General features: G+C 46.1%; 1 protein-coding gene across 1 annotated transcript in view; it reads left to right on the forward strand.

The window, feature by feature from the left end:
• Window positions 1-3,302: 3,302 nt before the first annotated feature.
• SORCS3 (sortilin related VPS10 domain containing receptor 3) overlaps window positions 3,303-19,312 on the forward strand; it is a 413,753-nt gene continuing 397,743 nt past the window's right edge. The window contains exon 1 of the mRNA XM_082225230.1: window positions 3,303-4,877. Within this exon, the coding sequence (XP_082081356.1) occupies window positions 3,960-4,877 (918 nt within the window). The 5' untranslated portion in view covers window positions 3,303-3,959. The remainder of the gene's footprint in view (window positions 4,878-19,312) is intronic.

Raw genomic sequence — 19,312 nt, forward strand, 5'->3', positions numbered from 1 at the left:
TGAGGGGAAGGACAGAGGAATGTTGCCTTTTGAACACAGTTTCTGGGGTGGCTGCTATCACATAGCGCTCTCCCATCTGGTGTAGCAGAGCCTTAACAAGAAGTTTTAAGAGGGTTATATTTCTATGTGTGGTTGGACATGTTGCCCTAGAGAGAACAAGAGGTGGCAAGTGTTTTAAGACCCTCCCTTCTGTAATCAGTCAAGGCCTTTTTCATAGTACTGACTTCTTGGGTCGGCAGCGGCGAATCTCTGTTCTTGCCCTGTAAAGTTCTGGTGTGGAGAGATTAACCATAATGTTTGTGTGTAGAATCTACAAAACCTCCATGAGGAGATGGACCTTTGATGAACTACTGTTGCAGTCTCTAATTCCCCCCCACCCCTGAGACTTCTGATCATCACTATATGTTTGGCATTTAGGTGAGGTTAATTTTCTCCCCTATAGAAAATATTCTGCATAATAATTACAAGATTCCTGTTTGGTCAAGGTCCCCATGAACACCACCATGTTTACCAGTGAGAGACAGTCAATCAAACCAGCCCTTTGCAAGCTTATTAAACTCTAGCCGCTTACAGTATGTTCAGGCATAACTGAGAGTGCACTATGTGGATTGTCCAGCAGGAGTTAAGTAACCATAACCACGAACATTTTACCAACAATTGCAAAAAACATGCCAGAGGTAGCTGAATTTCCAGCTCTGGTAAGTGGTACTTTCTGTGACACAGAGGTTTAAATCATCCATTAACATGGGGCTTCCAGCAATCTGACATAAGGCAGGGATGGCAAACGTTTGGTCCTCCTGATTGTTGGGACTGCAGTTCCCATCAGTTCAAGCCAGCATTGCCAAAAGTCAGGGATGATGTCCAACAACATCTAGGGTAGCCACATGTTTTCAAGTGCTGACATAAGGTACGCCCACATTGCTACTGATGTCCTATTTTGAAGAGAGCTGTGACTGACAACTGGGTATGGCTGGGTGGGTAAGGATAGCTAAGCACTGAGGTGCGGCAGTAAGCAATTCAGAGGATGGCATACCAATGGTGTGTCAGCAAATGATGGGACAAAGCACTGGCAGTGAAAATTATGAGGTTGGGGATTAGCACTTTCAATGTCTTTAATTCAGTTTGCTGCCTTGGGTAAGCTGCTTGCTTATATCTAGTCCAGCACTCTGTTTTCTCTGACAAGGGTCAAGTAAATGCCTCTGGGAAGCTTAGAAGCAGAAGGACACAAAGTCAACTGGTCTCCCTTGCTGTCTGCACTCAGCACCTGGTATTAAAAGACACCTTGCAGCCTCTGAATAGGAAGGCTCCATGTTACAGATACTGGCTCCTGTGACTGGAGCAGGGAGAAGCTTTGAGTGGAAAGCAGAGGTGTGGGGTGGAATTGATTGTCAACATCCTCCCCTGCAGGTGGCAAGCCTCACTGCATTCTGTAAAACAATTTCTACTAGGCAGTAGAAAACATGCATTGCACGAAAAAGGTCCCAGGTTTATTCCATAGCAGTTGCAGGTACAGCTGGGAAAGACTGTTATTCCATACAGCAGCTGTTAGTATAGACCAGGGACAGCCAACCTGACTCCATCCAGATGTTGCAGGACAACAACTCCTACCATCTTTGTCCATTGGCCATGGTGACAGGGGCCTCTGTGAGGTGGAATCCAGCAGCATCTGAAGAACTGTCAGGTTGGTCGCTCCTGGTGTAGTTGATACTGAGCTGCATGAACCGACGATCAAGGCAGCTTCCCACGTTCCTATATAGAACCAAGTTTCATCTGCTTCCCTTTGCAAACATCTGCATTGTGTTTAAGGCCATCTCCTAGGCAAAGTCCCTGGAATGGAGCATGTTAAAAAGATAGGTAGATCAGTCAATAAAGGCAGCTGAAGGAGAATGGACGACTGCGCCTGGGAGTGGAGAATCCCAGAATTACCCGCAGGGGAAAGGGTCACTAATCAGCCTGTTTACAGCGCCTGAATAGACGGCTATGGCTTCCCAGAGACTGAACGTGACGGTTTCGAAACGAAACCCATGGAAAGAGAAGAAGATTTGAGGTGGTTTCCTCCCCCCGTTTTTTTCTAACCGCCTTTGCAGGCTCACGCCTTAACTCTTTAAATGCACTAACTGCACTCTGAGGCGAGAGAGGGAGATTGCAGGAGCTGTCCACTCGTCTGAATAAACTGCAAAAAGCATTGTTCAAAAAACAACTCCAGTTTTGGGGAGCGGGGATCATTCTTCTGTAGCGAGGCATTCGTAGGACCGGGGACAGGGACGATGTATTTTATTTTTAAACACACACGTTCCTGCAGCCACCATTTATACTTTCTCGGTTTAGGGAAATCTCCTGGGGAAATCCACCTGTAATGAGTTCTGTCCTCGACTTGGATATTTTGCGGCGGTGTGGGGGGCATAATTTCTGCTGTTGTGTATTATTGTTTTAAATTCACGACCACAGTTTATCCTTTCTATTAGCATTTCTCCGCCTACAAAAAGAACGTTAGCGACCCCCCCCCCGCGCCTTCTCATTTGTAACTTGCTGTTCCACAGCGAAGACATGTGAATCATCCTAGAGACGGAAATTTGTTGCGCTTGACAGCTGGGCTTTTGACCACTTTTACACGGAATAAAGTCCCGTTGGTTTTATTTCAAGTTGGATTTACACCCAAGTAAGTCTGTACAGAATCGCGGATCTGGATTCCTAGCCTTTTGTTGAGTGTGGAAATAGTAACATAAATGTATTTTTGTGTTTGTGTGTTGCGCTTCAGAGACTCACAAAGTCGACAGCATCAGTGCATGCATGGAGTCTTCCGTGGAAGTTCCAAAGGCGTGAAATTTACTTCCATATAAGGCTTCGGTCCTATGCACTTACTTGGGAGTAAAGCCTCGGCGCGACTTGCTTCCGAGGAAACGCGCAAAGGGTTGGGCTGCCAATCAGCCACAGATCGCTGTGGATGCTCAGTAGCAATACTCAGGATCCTTTCCGCGCTCAAACTACAAGAAATCCAGAACCGCGATCCTATGCATACTGGGTAGATATACTATTGGAAGCAGCGGGACTTCCTTACGAAGCAACAGGAACAGATCAGGTTTAAACTCTCTCTCTCTCCCTCTCTCTCTCTCTCTCTCTCACACACACACACAGCCTAGCCTGTTACTTCAGCGGCCTCCGTTACGAGACTATCAAAGCAGGAGAAAGAAAAGCTGTCCATTTCTGGGTGTTGGGGAAACCCGGGAGATCTTTGGCTCTGACTGCATCGCTTTTCTAGCCCGCGCCCTCCCCATCCGCCCCCGCCACTCGCCTCCCCAGGGCCAAAGCGGCGGTGCTTCCCATTCCGCGGCGCCACGCGAGGAGAAAACCCCCCAGCGGTGGTCCTCCTATCGGCTTTCCTCCTTGGCTGTTGTTGTTTTCCTTGCCCACGCACGCCCGTGTGAGTTTCTCGCACTCGCTCTTCTGCTAACACAGAGGCACCGACGCGCGGGCGCGCACACACACCGCCGGATTCCGCTGGAAGTGCAGCGTGGTTGGTGAACGGCTCGGTCTAGTTCAGCCGCTGCGTTTCGCTGGGGCGCAGCAGCTCCTCCCCTTGGTGGTGCTATCCTCTTACTTGATCAAATCCTCGAACGTGAACAGTTTCACTGAAAAGCACTTTTTTGGGGAGGAAGGGGGGGACAAAAAGAAAGAAAAGAAAGAGGAAGAAAAGAGAAAGAAAATCCACCAAGTGAAAGAACAAGAGTCCCAACTATACAGGAGTGTGTCTGTGGTTTTGTTTCGGGTTTTTGTGTGTGGCGGTGGGGATTTGTTTGAAAAAGAAAACAACTGCTCGTCATCAGAGAGGAAAAGGTGGAAGAAGAGACCTTTGGCTGCCAAGGAACCCTCCGAATCAACCAGCTTCTCCCCTCCCTCCTTTTCTAAAGGATCTGCCTCCCCCACCCCCCACCCCAAACAAGCAACTCTCTCGGCGAGGCATGGAGAGAGGATCTGGCTGGTCCTCGGGCTGCTGCTCCATCGCTTGGATCGCCTCGACATGGCTCTGGCTGGGCACTTGGCGGTTCACCGGCGCTGAGATAACTTGCCGCTCTTGCTTTGCCGCCGCCGCTTCGTTCTCCACATCTCCGGCATCTTTCCGGGTCCAGCTTCTGCAGCCGCAGCAGCCGCCGCCGCCGCCTCTGGAGGTTCCTCGGGGAGTGCCGCTTGGGCCAAGCGGGGACGGCGGCGAAGGGGAAGCCCTGCCGGGGAAACCCGGCGGAGGATGGGGTGCTGGGGGCGAGGGAGAAGAAAGAGAAGGCGGCGGAGGAGGAGGAGGAGGAAGGGAAGAAGCGCTCCGGAAGGATCGGGGTCCGGGAAGGGGTCAGGCGGCGGCTCGGGGGATGGGTGGGCTGAGTGCCGGCGGGGCGCGCCGGGGAGCGGCCGCCGGCGCCCTGAAGGGAACCGGGAGGGCGCGCCGGAGCCCCACGCCCGGCCAACTCTTCTCGGCCAGGGCGAGGGGCAGCGGAGACTCGCCGGCGCTTGGCCGGGAGGAGACGGAGCGGGCGCCCGGAGCCGCCAGGGAGGAGGAGGAGGAGGAGGAGGCAGGAGTCTCTCTTGGCAAAATGCCGGGCGGCAACCCTCGTGAGCGCAGGGCCAAGAGAAGCGCCGAGGAGCGGCAGCCTTTGGCCCCGGACAGCCTCGGGGCAGAAGCGGGCGCCTGGGGCGTCTCCTTGACCGACGGCCAGAAAGCGCCGCGAGCGCCCGGCAAAGGTTCCCGCGAGGAAGGGCGCCCCGGCAAGCAGAGGGGAGCGGCAGGCGCCGGAGAAGAGTGGAGGCTGAGCAGCACGACCTTTGCCCTCGCCGGAGACTCGGCCCACAACCAAGCCATGGTGCACTGGTCCGGCTACAACAGCAGTGTGAGTCGAAGGGCCCCTCGGGGACTGGGCGGGAGGGTGGGCTGGGGGGGGGGGTCGTAGTACTGCCATGGCTGGGCAGGCACAAGTCCACTCCCTTTGTTTTCTTGCTTTGCCGAAAAGAAGAAGAAAAGTTTTCCCATCCCCGTTGGCTGGGCTGAAATAAACACGGTCAGGGGAAACGCGCGACAAATCCCAAAGTCGTGTCATCTCTGGGTGGCTGGTGGGCGCCGGGGAAGGAGGGAGAGTCCTGCGGTCCCCACTTTTTATTAGGCGGTGGGAAACGCGGAATACGAGCTCCTGGAGGAAAGTTCGGTCAGACGGCTTGTTTCAGAGAGAGGCTCTTTCTTTCTATATTAAAAAACCCCCACAACCTTCCTTCTCCCTCTGAGAGAGAGAGAGAGAGTTGTGCTCTGGACATGGCTTGTAATGCAGTCGCTTTCTCTCTTCCTCCCCATCCGTCCCTGCAAACCCTTCAGTGGGTCCGTGTGGGCTCGCTTGGTGGGGGGACGCGCAGGCTGAGAGGGAGGGAGGGGCGTGAGCCTTCGCCGTAGTTTAGAGCCTGGCGTTTCATTTATTAAGGGAAACGCACGTACCCCTCCCTCCTCGCCTCTCTGCTGACATGCAATGAAAGAAGAGGAAACAATTTCAAACAAATCAGGGGCAACTCCGAGCCTTTTCTTTCCAGTCAATAAAAGGGTCTAATAATAATATCAACAACGATAATAATAATAATAATAATAATAATAATAATAATGATTCCTAAAAGTTTGCCTGACGGATTCCATTTGTGTGTGTATGCATATATATTTCCTGGACCCAGTCTTATCAAAAGGTGGCGCCCTTGAAGTCTTATTCTGAATAGCTGCGCTTGGAGGATGCAGCTACATTATAGGCAATGTGTCTGCTGGAGAGAGCAATGAAAGGGGCATTGTTAGGTTGACTTAGCTAGCTAGCATCTTGCTTCATAATGCTCCTAGGACAGCCATAAGAAGGATTTTCAATTTTATTTTAACCTGATGCCAGGAAGGTTCTAGTCAGTTCTGCCATTAAAGGCTTGGGAAGGAGGCAAAACTGTGCACAGAGTGTTGGGGAAAGCCCACCGGAGGCAATGTTCTGATTATTACTTTCTCCTTTATTGCTTTTTGCATGTACTGTCACCAGGAACAGAACAATTACAAGCACCAAGTGGAACATCCAGATCTGAAAATTCCATATTCTGTCTTTTCATATAGTTTTTACTTCCCAGTCATTATTGGTCGTTTGGGGCCCAAAACCTTTGGTGTCTTGCCTATTCCTCTACATTGTCAGAAAACAACAACAGCCTCATACACATTTTGATCTGGAAGGCTTATTTTTAGTTTATCACCATTTGCCAAAGCAATGGAGACTTAAGTGCAGGCTACTCTTCACCTCATCGTGCTGTGGACATCACATTACTAAGAATAGAAGCAATAGTGGGTGTCCTAAAGATGTGCCATGTCTAGAGAAGCACTGCGGAATCCTGATTTTTAACAGCTTTGATCAATGTAGTGAAATTAGAAGTTGTTTCTCTGTGTTAAGTGTTCAGTGATTCACCAAAGGAGCTAGTCACTGATACAGGTTTTCAGCACTTGATAGCTTCTGGTTCAGTTCAGAATGCTTCTGGCACTTTGGGAAAATAAAGATGTCATTTTTGTCCAAAGGCAAATGTCAGATGATAATCCTCTTCACTAGGATGGATAAATAATTCTAGATCTCTGCTAATAAAACTAAGGACTCGTTACAGGGTGCCAAATAGCCAAGTACACTGCAGTAGCGTTCTTGGTTCCCTCCCTGATATTTTGGGCTGTAAATATCTGGCTGCAAAGATGCTGTGTTTCACTGATGGAATGGCATGGATCACTGTGGCATTTGTGCGAAGGGAAGAACGAGCCAGCATGTTAATGAACAAGTAATATCCACGATGTCTGTAACGAGAGGTCCTGCTTCTGGGGACTTTCCCCTCTTACTCTTTTGTGGAACAATTCAAAGGCTGCACCTTGTGATTAATTAGCTTTGCTCTTAAAAACCAGGCACTGTTGTGAACCTACAGGGAAAGTCAAATGCTCAACTTGACTCTGAGAAGCACTGCTGCTTTCATGTGTTATCAGGAAACACCCTCCATCTCACGCTAGTAATCAAAAATAGTGGCTGGCTCTTTTATCCTTCCTTCTGCAGCCGTGCTTCTGTCTACCCAATTTGACAATAGGCTTGATTGTGGCATAAGGAGGTCAAGCAATTGGCCCAAAGGGGCAGGGTGAAATAGCGATTTGGCTCAGAGTAGAGCTCAAAGCTATTATATACCTGACCGCAAGACTTCATGCGTGCCTGGCTGCTGCTGGGGAACATGTTTTCTGAATGCACGGAGGAGATGCAAAGCATCTGTGGGGGTGCAGGGAATACCAAGGCACGTCCCCTCACTGCGTAGGTTGTGCTCTGCTCTCCTGAGCATCTCGGTGCTTCAGTTCTGACTTTGCTCACGTGATGAGCACATAGGGGTTGCATCCCTGCTTCCTCTCTCTCTTTGTGAAGATTTGACTTGTCAAAGTCTCCTCCTTGCCTTTTGGCAGGCGTCAGGAACTGGCAAAAGTAGTTGTTTGGCACACAGTTAATTTCAGTCTACAGATCTCTCCTGGGGTTTTAAGAACTGGTAGAAAAGGAATAAGAAAAGAGTGGATTTTTTCATTATTAAAAATGCTAATGGAGAATAGAAGCTGCATGACACTTAGGAAGAAGTTGGGGGAGCATATTCAAATGAAGAATAATGAAAAGCATTTTAAAAAATGAAGAGAGAAATTGTGTTTTTACTTGCTAGAGAATTTCTTTTTAAGGCAAATCAGGAAATACTCACACTTTCAGCTATAGGCTTAGGGAAGTACGTTTCAGAACATGTGTGCATGCACATGTATATGCATGTGCACATGTAATTATGAATGTCAGTAATATGGGCCAAAGTAAATCAGTTGATTTCTTCGCATCCCACTTCCCTGCATATAGCAGAGAGACTGTAGCTTGCGTGCCACAATGGGGGGCTATGGAGCAGATTCCAGTCCTGCTTATATATCTCTAGCATCTCCTCCATTAGATATTAATGTGGAATAATAATACTAATGCAATCTTTTGGGAGTTTACCCAAAAGTAAACTGCTTAGTTTAGTACAACTGAATGTGAATTTGTACTGCAGACCTTACAAAGAGGGGGGGGGGCTGTGCTGGTCCCTTAATAGAATGCTTGTGTTGGCCAGAGAGTGAGACGTGAGAGACACATGTTGTCTGCCATGGAGCCTCTGAATGCGCATTCACTGCTTTTACTACCCACATGGGTAGAAGAGGTTTGCATGGGTTTTCCACCACAAACAAATGAATCATCCATTGTTCTTTTTTCCTGGCATTTCCCACTCTCAGTGCACTACCTTTTGCCTTTCTTTCCACCTTCTTTTGGAAAACCTCCTTTTCCTCATCAGGATTCGGCTACCTTCTCCTTCAAGTCCTGCCTCAAGATCTACTCCACCGCCAAGCCTTTTCTTATTACCTTGGCCTCAACTTACCCTAATGGTGTAGTAAGGGAATTCCAGACTCTGGTCTTTTAGATGATAATGTGTATTCACTTACTTCAGTATGTTGTAGGACAGCCCTGTTGCATTTGGGGCCTCTCCTGCTGATTCTGCTCAGTGGGGGACTTCTGTCCCAAAGTCCTGCCCTGATAGCACCATTGACCTTACTTGTTCCTCTGCTGCGCTGGTTCTGTCCTTCCTTATCACTTCTCTAGCAATTCCGGCTTCCTATCAACTGTATTGTACATTTTGTATGGCTAGTGTCCACATCAGCTGTGCGATCTGTGTACTTTGCAACAGAAAAATAAGACTCACTTTTTACTTCACTTATAGAAAAATATGTGTGAAAAATATTTTTTGTATATTTAGGGGGAAAAAATAAAAACCAGCACATGAAAAGTCCCTGAGAGGGAAAAATCAAGCAAATCTTAGGCTAGAGAGTATCTGTACAAGTGTTGATTTTGGGTTAGGCTTTCTGAGAATTATGAAATGAGCTGGAAGTGTATTAGAATCCTATAGCTGGTAAACTGCATAACATATATTTTCCTTTCACCATAAAGTGATGAAGTGAAGGCAGGAGCTGTATGCTATAAGAAATCATATGACACAGTCAACCACAAGGTCAAGCCAATTAGGAGGGAGGTCACTCCTGGTAGGTCAGGAATTACATTCCTCCCAATTGACTTAAGCTTATAATTGGATGTTTGGGGTCATCTGTGTTCTGACAATTAGGCTGCTGCCATTTCTGCTTCCATTAGTAAGTGTCTAGAGTCAATTGCTATCTTTCCTAAGCCTTTAGACACCAAGGCTTTGGCACCCAAGGCCCATGGGAGATTCCAGTGGCTGCCCTTTCAGAGAGGGCTATCTTTGCTAGTAGTATAGTGTTAGGGAATTATGAATCAGGGTTTTTGTTACGAGCTCATCCTACACTCGAGTAGGACCCTGGTAGAGACACATGCCCGACTGGCATGTTCTCTCCCTCCTGGTCATTCGTTCGAGAGCTTCAAAAGCTTTCTTCTTCCCGAACATCACAGCGACCAATGCCAACAGACATCTGCACACTTAGGGATCCAGTAGAAATTATCTACTGAGATAGTGGCAGCAACCCAGTAGAAACAACAGAGTTTTGTGGCACTGTGAAGTCTTAACAACTTTCTAAACTAAAGCCCACTTTGCTGGATGCAACAAAAGTTTATGTCATGATGACTGAATTTGTTGGTCTTTAAGGTGCCACCAGACTCTTTGTTCTTTTTGCTGCAACGGACTGGCATGGCATTGGCTACCCTTCTGGAATTGCTGCATTAGTAACTGCAGAAACTGAACATCAGCCGTCATGACAGTGGGAATTGCTGCCAGAGTTCTGCAGCTGTGCCTGTTCATTTGCTGCCTGTTCTCTGTGATCATGGGCAAAGGCATGCCCTCATCATCACCCTGGGCAGAGCCAGTTGACACCATGTGAACCAGTCCAGAGTTTCACATCCATTAACAGATAGACCGATCACTTCTTAAAGATATGAGGTGACTGCTGCTGAAAGTTCAGCTCTTGATTAATCTCAGATAAGTAAACATGGATAAGAGTCACATGGAAACATTGCAGAATGAGAAATACATACCATATGAGCCTCATTCAAAGAAACATAAATGTTAAGTTGTCCTGAAGCTTTCGCTGATGCTAAACATGGCTGCTTGAAACGTTTGAAGAAATATTGTCTGACTGCAAGGAGGAGGGTGCTGCAACCACGTTCCACTCTCTGCATGGGATGCTATTTTTCTCTTCGCACCATTGAAGGTGTTGGGCATTATTGAGACAGGCCAGAACATTTTGCACAGGGATGGGGTAGCTGTGGCTTATGCATCTGTGAAAGATATTGGATTCCCAACTCGCATTAGTCTGAGCCAGGGATGATCAGAGTTGCAGTCCAGCAACATCTGCAGGCCCACAAGTTTTTCATCTCTGGTTTATAACTTGGCTTTCTTATCAGTTATAATTTCCATCCCTATGAACAGCCAGAGAAATGAAGAAAGGCATTTCATTTCTGCTGCGCTGGATGAAGTGTGTTGTCTGTCAAGAGATTTGGGATTCCTTGTTTGGCTTTGGCTGAAATTCTAAGCATTCTGATTTGGAAGAAAGCCCCATTGAAAATCAATGATACACTTCTGAATAAATGTAATTTGGGCTAGTCAGTCAAGAGGCCCTGACTTCCTGGGTTTTAGAAAAACGCTACAAGGTCAATGTTCTTATTTTATTTTCCAGAGCCTCTGTTTCTCTGTTCTTGGTGTTAATTATATATTGTAAGCATTTATATGCATGCAATTATCTATGACAATAAGTAATTAATTGTATACATACATGCATCTAGAGTCCTTTGTGCAAAATCTAAACAGTAATTAATTGTTCCTCTTCCTTGTGGATCTGACACCCTCTGCTCAAAGAACTGGAAATGCCTTTGTTGGATAGAAAGGTCTGGAAGTGCGTGCCTCTCTGCCTGCTCCTTTTTGGAGGTAAGGCTGGTTACGAATGCCTTTGGCAGTATTCTGGTGAGATTGCTGGCTGCTAATGTGCACATGTCAGTCTGATGCTGTTATTTTACCTCTCACCTTGGTGAGATGCACATTGGGAGCCTGATGGGCTGTAATAGGTGCCAGGTGGTTTTTTTAATTAAGGGCTCTAACAAGAAAGGATGGTGACAGGGACAATCCTTGGTTTTGTTTTGGAATGGATAGCTCTGCTTAGCAGAGACTCCTAGCCAGAAAGACTCTGCTAGAAAGACTCTTAGCCACATTCCTCAACAGATAGTGGCACAGAAGATGGTTCATTTAGGTTCTTTGCTGAATAACTTACTCCCATGACACTAAACAAGAATATATCAGGCTTCCTCAGCCTCAGCCCTCCAGATGTTTTTTGGCCTACAACTCCCATGATCCTTAGCTAGCAGGACCAGTGGTCAGGGATGCTGGGAATTGTAGCCCCAAAACATCTGGAGGGCCGAGGTTGAGGAAGCCTGGAATATATTCATTGGGACTGAGTGCGCTGCAGCTGGAACAGTGTGTTCCCCTGTCTCCACTTAGTTGTGAATCTGATGTCAGGATTGTCCCTATTTCAATTAATCCAGAGGAGGGAGGGTTACAGTTTCTTAATATGCTCACATTCAATGTATTGCTTGGATTTGGGTTACAAAACAAATTAGTTAAGCTGCTTGGATATGGCTGGGTAGCTCAAGCCTTGCTGTAGCTTTGATCTTTCTCTAGAGACCACAGTTCAACACATATGTGTAAGCACTTTTAAAGCCCATTGAAATCAGCGTGTTTGTCAGGGAGGAAAACCTGTTGTCTGCAGTCATTGTTAGACTGCAGCATCCCTGACCAATAGCCACAATGACTAGGCATGATGGGATCTGGAAGATCGCTAGCTCCCCAACCCTTGTTTAAGTGTACCTAACTCTGCATTGAATTGTGGACCACAGACAGAGCTGGCTCAAGCTATTTTTGCTGCTCTAGATGAATTCAAATCCAAACTACTTAGTGAGATAACGATTGCTAGTAATAGATTCACTACTATATGAGGAGTGGGTTCATGTGTGTACCATTTTGCCCTTTGCCTTAGGCAGCAAAATATCTTGGCCTGGCCTTAGGATGAACCCAATCTGAACTCCTGGAAAGCTATTGCCAGTCAGTGTGGACATTATTGAGTTAGATGGACCAGTGGTCTGACTCAGTATAAGGTTTCTTCCTATGTTCTATGCTTTCCAGGGGTACTGGTGTATGTGTTTGATTGTGCTATGGAACCCCCAGCTTCCCTGGGTCCTGTGCCATGTCAGGGATTCCTGGCCAAGCAGAATGTCCCCTCCTGTTCAATCACCCTTCACTTTAGACCTTTGCTGCCACTAGTTAAAAGCATTTTATTTTTCTGCAAGGCTGCCTTTCACCAACCAGCCCCAAATCCCATTTGTGTCTCCTTGAGAACACCCAAGACAATGTAGAACATGGCACTCTGTGTATTAATTAAAATATATCACAGTGGCTTGCAACAATATAAAAACATAAAACAAATTAAAAACACAGATGTTGAGCGATATGTTCAAGTAGACCGCAAACCTTTTATGAAATGAGTTTAAAAGTTTACTAAAAGGAATAAAAAAGCAGTTCCTAAAAAAAAAAGGTTTTACGTAAGATTCCCAATGGAGCAAACAAACAAATAAACAAAGAATTAAATGCAGCCTGCTTTCCCTTTCTCCTTAGAAACCCTACATCTAATGAATTACATCTAATTAGCTATGTCTGTAACCCTCCAGGGTGTGTTTCCTTTGTATCCTGAGATCACACCAGATCTGAAAGCCAAAGCAAGTTACTAGCCAGACAGTCCTGGGGCTCCATGACTGTCCTACTTTTGAATTCACAAAACCGAAGGAAGTACTAGGGTTACCCCCCTCCCCCAGCAGACATCACCTATGTGCAATCTGTACCCTTCTCAGTGATTTTACCAGCTTCCAGATTGACCACTGGTCACGCCAGGTTTAACAAGTTAACTCCATAATTCCCAAACAACCCTACACGCAAGATTTATATACAGTTGTACCTTGGTTTGCGAACAGTCTGGTTTGCATATGTTTTGGATTACAGACACGTCAAACCTGGAAGTGTGTGTCCTGGTTTGCAAACATTTTTTGGATTACAATCCATTTTTTTGGATTAAGTAAAAAAATTTTTGGGAGGCCCCATTAGCAAAAGTGCACCTTGGGTGACAACCTGTTTTGGTTTACAAACGAACCTCAAGAATGGATTATGGTTGTAAACCAAGGTACCACTGTATATATTTTTTAAAAAACAGAAATAGCCCATTTCCTTCACATTGTGTCAAAGTTGCTATGTTAGCTTTTGCATCCAATGGCACTGTGCTGTTGGAAATGCACAGGCTCAAGACAATGTTTCGCTCCTGTTTGCCTTGGGGTAGGAGCTTCCTGAGGCAGTGGGATATTAGAATTAGCCTGGACTTTGATTTTGCTGTATCTTGGCTGTGGACTTGGCAGGCCATTCTTCTATCTCCTTTCAAATTGAATGCTTTAAGGTACTGCCGTCATGGCTTGGTTCCCTGCCACTTCATATCTTGGCCCTGTTAGCAGACAGTAGCACCCTTCCTCCATCTGCATCAAAGTCTCTAGCACCGTTCCATTTAAAGCTCTCTCCATCCTTTCCTTTGCTTCATTCACTTCTCTAATTCCCCCCCCTTTTTTGCACCAAAGAATCTCATGTGCTACCAGCCCACCCCCTCACTTATTTTCATTTCCTCACACTAGTCTTTGTGCCTTCTGCCATGACACTTCTGAAACTTGGGATCGCCTCCCCTCTCTGTGTCAAATCATTTCTCTCTTCCTTTTTTATGTTCCTTTGGCTCTGTCTGCAAAGCCTTGCCTGAATTATATTAGCTTCGTCTTTTAGCACTGCGCTTCTCTTTGACTTTTCCCCTGTACTGCTCTGACTAACTATCCAGGATATCTCCAACTTCCCTCCTAACTAACTGTCTTGTCTGTCCAAAGCTGATTGTGCAGGGTGTGTCAGCGCCATGTTTATTCTGATGATGGTTCCTATCAAGCACCGTTTGATGTTGGGGTCAAATGAATGCAAAAGAGTTTGGATTTGATATCCCGCTTTTCACTCCCTTTAAGGAGTCTCAAAGCAGCTAACATTCTCCTTTCCCTTCCTCCCCCACAACAAACACTCTGTGAGGTGAGTGGGGCTGAGAGACTTCAAAGAAGTGTGACTGGCCCCAGGTCACCCAGCAGCTGCATGTGGAGGAGCGGAGACGCGAACTCAGTTCCCCAGATTATGAGACTACCGCTCTTAACCACTACACCACACAAAGTTTGTAGGATGTGTATTGAAGGCAATGCTTGCACTAAGCAGTTCTCTGGTGGCAGGGGTAGAGGTGGCAGTGGGGGGAGGAGGGTCCCCCCCCCAAGAATAGCTGGAGCTGCTTGCAGTCAATCCTGGGTTAGAGGCACCAAACTGCAAGCAATACATTTAAATCCTTATATAGAAACTATCCTACTGCACAAAGGGTAAAGTTTATTTGTAGAATCATAGAATTGTAGAGGTGGAAGAGACCATGAGAGTCACCTTGTCCATCCCACTGTAGTGCAGGAATCTTTTGTCCAACATAGGGCTTGGACCCACAGGCCTGAGATTACAAGTCTCCTGCTTTACTAACTAAGCTATCCAAGTTATATTAATTGCTTGGGACACTTTTGCTTCCCAACCCCAGCCAGCCTTGGCATGTGGCCTCCAGAAAGTTGACCAGAAAAGAATGTGGCCCTCCACCAAAGAAGGGTTTCTCCATCTCTGATGTGAGGCTTTGCCTGTGGACCTATGCGTTGGTTGGGTGGTGGGCAAGGAAGAGGGGAAAGTTAGTACTGCAGTATGTGATTTAGGCTGCAGTCCTAAACACACTTACTTGGGAGTAAATCCCATTGAACTCAGTGAGGATTACTTCTGAATTGATATGCATACGAATGCACTGTCTATGACAGGCAAGAGTCTTTTTCAATATCAGTCTTCAACTGGGCACAGCTTCAACTGGCTGGCTAACACTGTACTGAGATGGGTACATTTAAAGTGCAGGCTGTCAAGTTCAGATGTGCATTACGGACACCATGAGTCAGTGTCACTTCAGCCTTTGCCAGTGTGGTGCCCTCCATATATTTTGGTCTATGATTCCCATCAGCCTTAATCGGCACCAAGTTGGTGAAAGCTGTCATATAGTAATTGAGTCTTAAGGGTGAGGCAGACCCTTAAGTCCCATGTTCATTTTCTTGCCCAGAATTTTGTTTTTCAAACAGAACTTTGGGTTGAACATATAGTAAATAAAGATATTTGCTACCATCCTTCAAATATGTACAGTATAGACTTATTGAGCTTATATAGCGCACTATTAAGAGACCAGGTGCCAGGGGTATATTTTGATGAATGCAATGTGAACGTAGCTACAGTCCCATAATGCATATAAAAAGGAACAGATCCATAATTCTAGTTCTGCATCTTTTAAAACAACTATGTCAACTCTCAGTATTAGGAACTTGCTCCAAATCAAGATTATTTTATTCTCCTGCAAATGAATAATAGTCAAACTGTCCACTTTACAACCTGGTAGGAAGCACCATGCCTTCTGCTGGACAGATAAGAGAAACATCAGTAGTCTTGTAACTCAGAATAAGGTAAAGGTAAAGGTACCCCTGCCCGAACGGGCCAGTCTTGACAGACTGTGGGGTTTGTGCGCCCATCTCACATTTATTGGCCGGGGGCCAGCGCTGTCCGGGGACACTTCCGGGTCACGTGGCCAGCGTGACATCGGTGCTCTGGCGAGCCAGAGCCGCACACGGAACGCCATTTACCTTCCCGCTGGTAAGCGGTACCTATTTATCTACTTGCACCCGGGGGTGCTTTCGAACTGCTAGGTGGGCAGGCGCTGGGACCGAACAGCGGGAGCGCACCCCGCCGCGGGGATTCGAACCGCCGACCTTTCGATCGGCAAGCCCTAGGCGTTGAGGCTTTAGCCCACAGCGCCACCCGCGTCCCTACGTGTAACTCAGAATAGCACCGTCTAATTAGCTCAGCTGACCTCCTGCTACCCTCTCCTTGATCTATGCAGCCCTGGGGCAAAAGCGCTGGAAACCGAGAGATCCCAAATACAGCCAGGGAAAGCATTCAAGAAGCATGGTGGCTAACACTAGAGGGAGCGAGGACATTTAATAAAATATAAAAATGACAGCGGGAGATGAAATTGAGAGCTTTAAAGTGTATTCTGAAAGATTGGTATTGCTGAAATATTAATACTGGAAATTCTCCTGCAGGTGACACACCAAAACTCCTGCTATATGAAAGGCTTTCTTCCTAGAGAAAGAAGTTGGGGCATAACATTATGGGCTTAAAATCAAGAGGGTCCCATTCTAAGGGTATTGTGACTACTGGGAGATCATTCAGGCTGATAGTGCATTCATTCATTTGTTGGCTATTTTATCCTCTGTGGCTTCCCTTTTTATTACCAGAAAGTATTTGCCTGATCATAGGATGCACTTGCCTGCTTTAAATTATCATCTTCTCTTGGCCTGTTTCTAAAATGAAATCCTTCATCTCGGTACTCCATCCTTTGCTTGTGAAACCATCCCTGCATCTTTACTGCTGATGGATGTCCCTGGACGGCACAAGGGAGGATGATTAACTCTCATGGTGCTGGAAGCATAGAAGCTCATCCTTCCCACTGCTGGTTGATTGAAGGGGAAAGCCGACTACAGACTTGTACTTTCTGCCTCCTGGAGGAAGTCCACCCATTAGAAACTGAAGTCTTGGAAGATTATTTAGTTACAGGATATTAAACCATTTTCAAGTTAATCAATATACTTTGAGAAGGGATATTTGTCGGATTACTTTGAGGGAGGAAGAAATGTTGTCATTTACAGAGCGCTGGACTTAATGAATGAATTTAATGCAGATATGAAACAGATCTCTTGCAACTAACGGAGCACACAAAAGCCAAGGTTTTGCCCAGGTCCAATTATTTTTTATGCCATGCTGTAAGTTGCATGGATTCCCACTGACAGAGAAGAAAGAGCACCTATGCCTTTTTCGCATGCTTCTTTAGGTTGCAGTGATAATTTGCAGCGTAGAAGCTAGTCACTTCCAGAGACTCCAGAGATATTATAAACTTTTAATTAAAATGAAATCGTTTCTGTCCCTCATCATTCTGAAGAAATTGTACCATCTGTTTATGTATCCATCCATCTACCTACCTACAACATGTGTGTCTCTTTTTTAACTGAGAGGGTTCATAATTCCCTTGGATTTAGTTTCACTAGACTAGATTGCACCCATTGAATGCAAAGTCCAAAACCCAATTAGCAATCTTTGCCCCATATGAGCAAAGGGCTTGTGTGATGTCTGAAAGCAACCATTGTGATGTTTATTTCCTTTATTCATCTTGACCTGTCAACCAAGTGGAGAAACTATTTCTTAGGACCAGAATTGTAGTGGGCAAAATGGATTTAAACCTATGAGATTCAGGTTGATTCAGTCTTTAATTTGCAGAGAAAACACTGGGGATTCCCTCAAAACCACAAACAAACCTCTGCTTGATTCACAACATCAGCTTCCTTCATTTCTCTAAACTAGATTGATAAAGTAGGTGGGCAGTTGGATTTGCAGAATCCACATGAACCAGTTCAGCCCAATGTCATAATTATGGTTACACTGATTGTTGTGGACTCTGCAGGTTGATCAACTTTACCCCTTCACCAAATTTGGAGTGTTTTGGTAGGTAAATGGCACCCCCCTCTGCCTCGGTTTACAGCTGGTGAAAGGGACATGGCAGTGCCCTATTTCTACAAAAGACTACAGTTCTCACTCCATGGTTCTAGCACTGTGGGATAGTGCACACTTTGGTGCACTGTTTGGACACAATGAGGTCTTGTAATAATAATTGCCCATGGGAAGGTATTTGCCTTCTTGTGGATGGCTGGGAGGTGCATGGTATAGCAGCAGAGACTCTGTTCTTGCTCAGCACCAGACAACTGGATTGGGACCACTGAACACATTTGCTCCAACCCACCATGTATGCATGGATGCAGCTAGAACCTCTATGTCCTGCCCGACCACTCTGCCCACACTGGGTCATGCCCACTGAGAGACAATTATAGAAAATGTTAGGATCTTTCTCCCGCTCACTAAACACATACACAAGTGTTTTGCTTTAACTTGCATCCTTGAGCCTTCATGTTTTCCAGTCACTAAAGCTCTTTAAAAAAAAAAAAATCAGAGGATGCCACTTCTAGCTGTGTCACATCTTTCATCCGAGGGTCACTGGGGTCCCTTTGTTCCAGACTCTAGTTTTACAGTGAGCCATTTTAATTAATTTAAGATTGCCCTCCTCACTTGTTCTTCTCTTGTATGATTACAAACAGCCAGAGCCGCATTTCCAGGTGACATTTTTCTACTCTCTTCTGCAAGCAATTGGCTTCATTTCTCTTTCCCCGAAAGCTGGGAGGCCCAACAATAAACTTCTTAATTAAATTTTACATGGCCCTGGGTGTGGGGAATGGAGAGACAAAGGAGGAGATCAAAGTGTAAATAAAGCTTTTGGTAAAAGGTGCCAGCAAATCCCTTTGCTTGGATTGCTGTTAAAATCTTCCACCACCTGAAGGCTGCTGTTTAGTTTAGACAAATGGCTTGTGGAGATGGGAGTACATTACTGAGCAGATGTTTGCTTATTTACTTCCTAACATTTATATCCCACCTTTCTTCCAACATGGAACCCAAGGTGGCATACCTGTGGCATTAATGCAGACCATGCTAGCAGAAGTATACCCTTAAACGCCCCGTGATCCACACATTTTGTCAAGAACTATCCAGGGGAGTGTGGCACTGCTCAGTTTTACATTTGGAGGGGGAGCTAATGCCCCTATGTGGTGGAGGTACGGACTCCTCTTCCTCCTCCAAATGTTAATGCTCATCATGGACTGGATGCCCCAAATGAATGCTCTTTTCCTGTGATTCTTCTGAAGAACCACATGAACTAGGCCTCTGTGCCATTGGATGTTTGCATAAAGCAGAGACAGGGAACCTGTGGCCCTCCAGTTGTTTCGTTGGATTATAGCTCCTAGCATCCCTGACCATTGGTCCTGCTGACTGGGACTGATGGGAGTTGAAGTCTAATAATACTTGGAGGGTCCGAGGTTCCCCATCTCTGATGTAAAGCAAATGATGTACACGAAGCAGTATTGCCGTGGCAGAAACATTATTGCTCTTCCACCTGAACTATGCCTCAGGTGATTAAGAATGGCTCCATTGATACCTGTGAAAAGAATATTGAAATCCTTGT

This window comes from Podarcis vaucheri (assembly GCF_965113315.1).
Source record: "Podarcis vaucheri genome assembly, chromosome: 5".
Lineage (NCBI taxonomy): Eukaryota > Metazoa > Chordata > Lepidosauria > Squamata > Lacertidae > Podarcis > Podarcis vaucheri.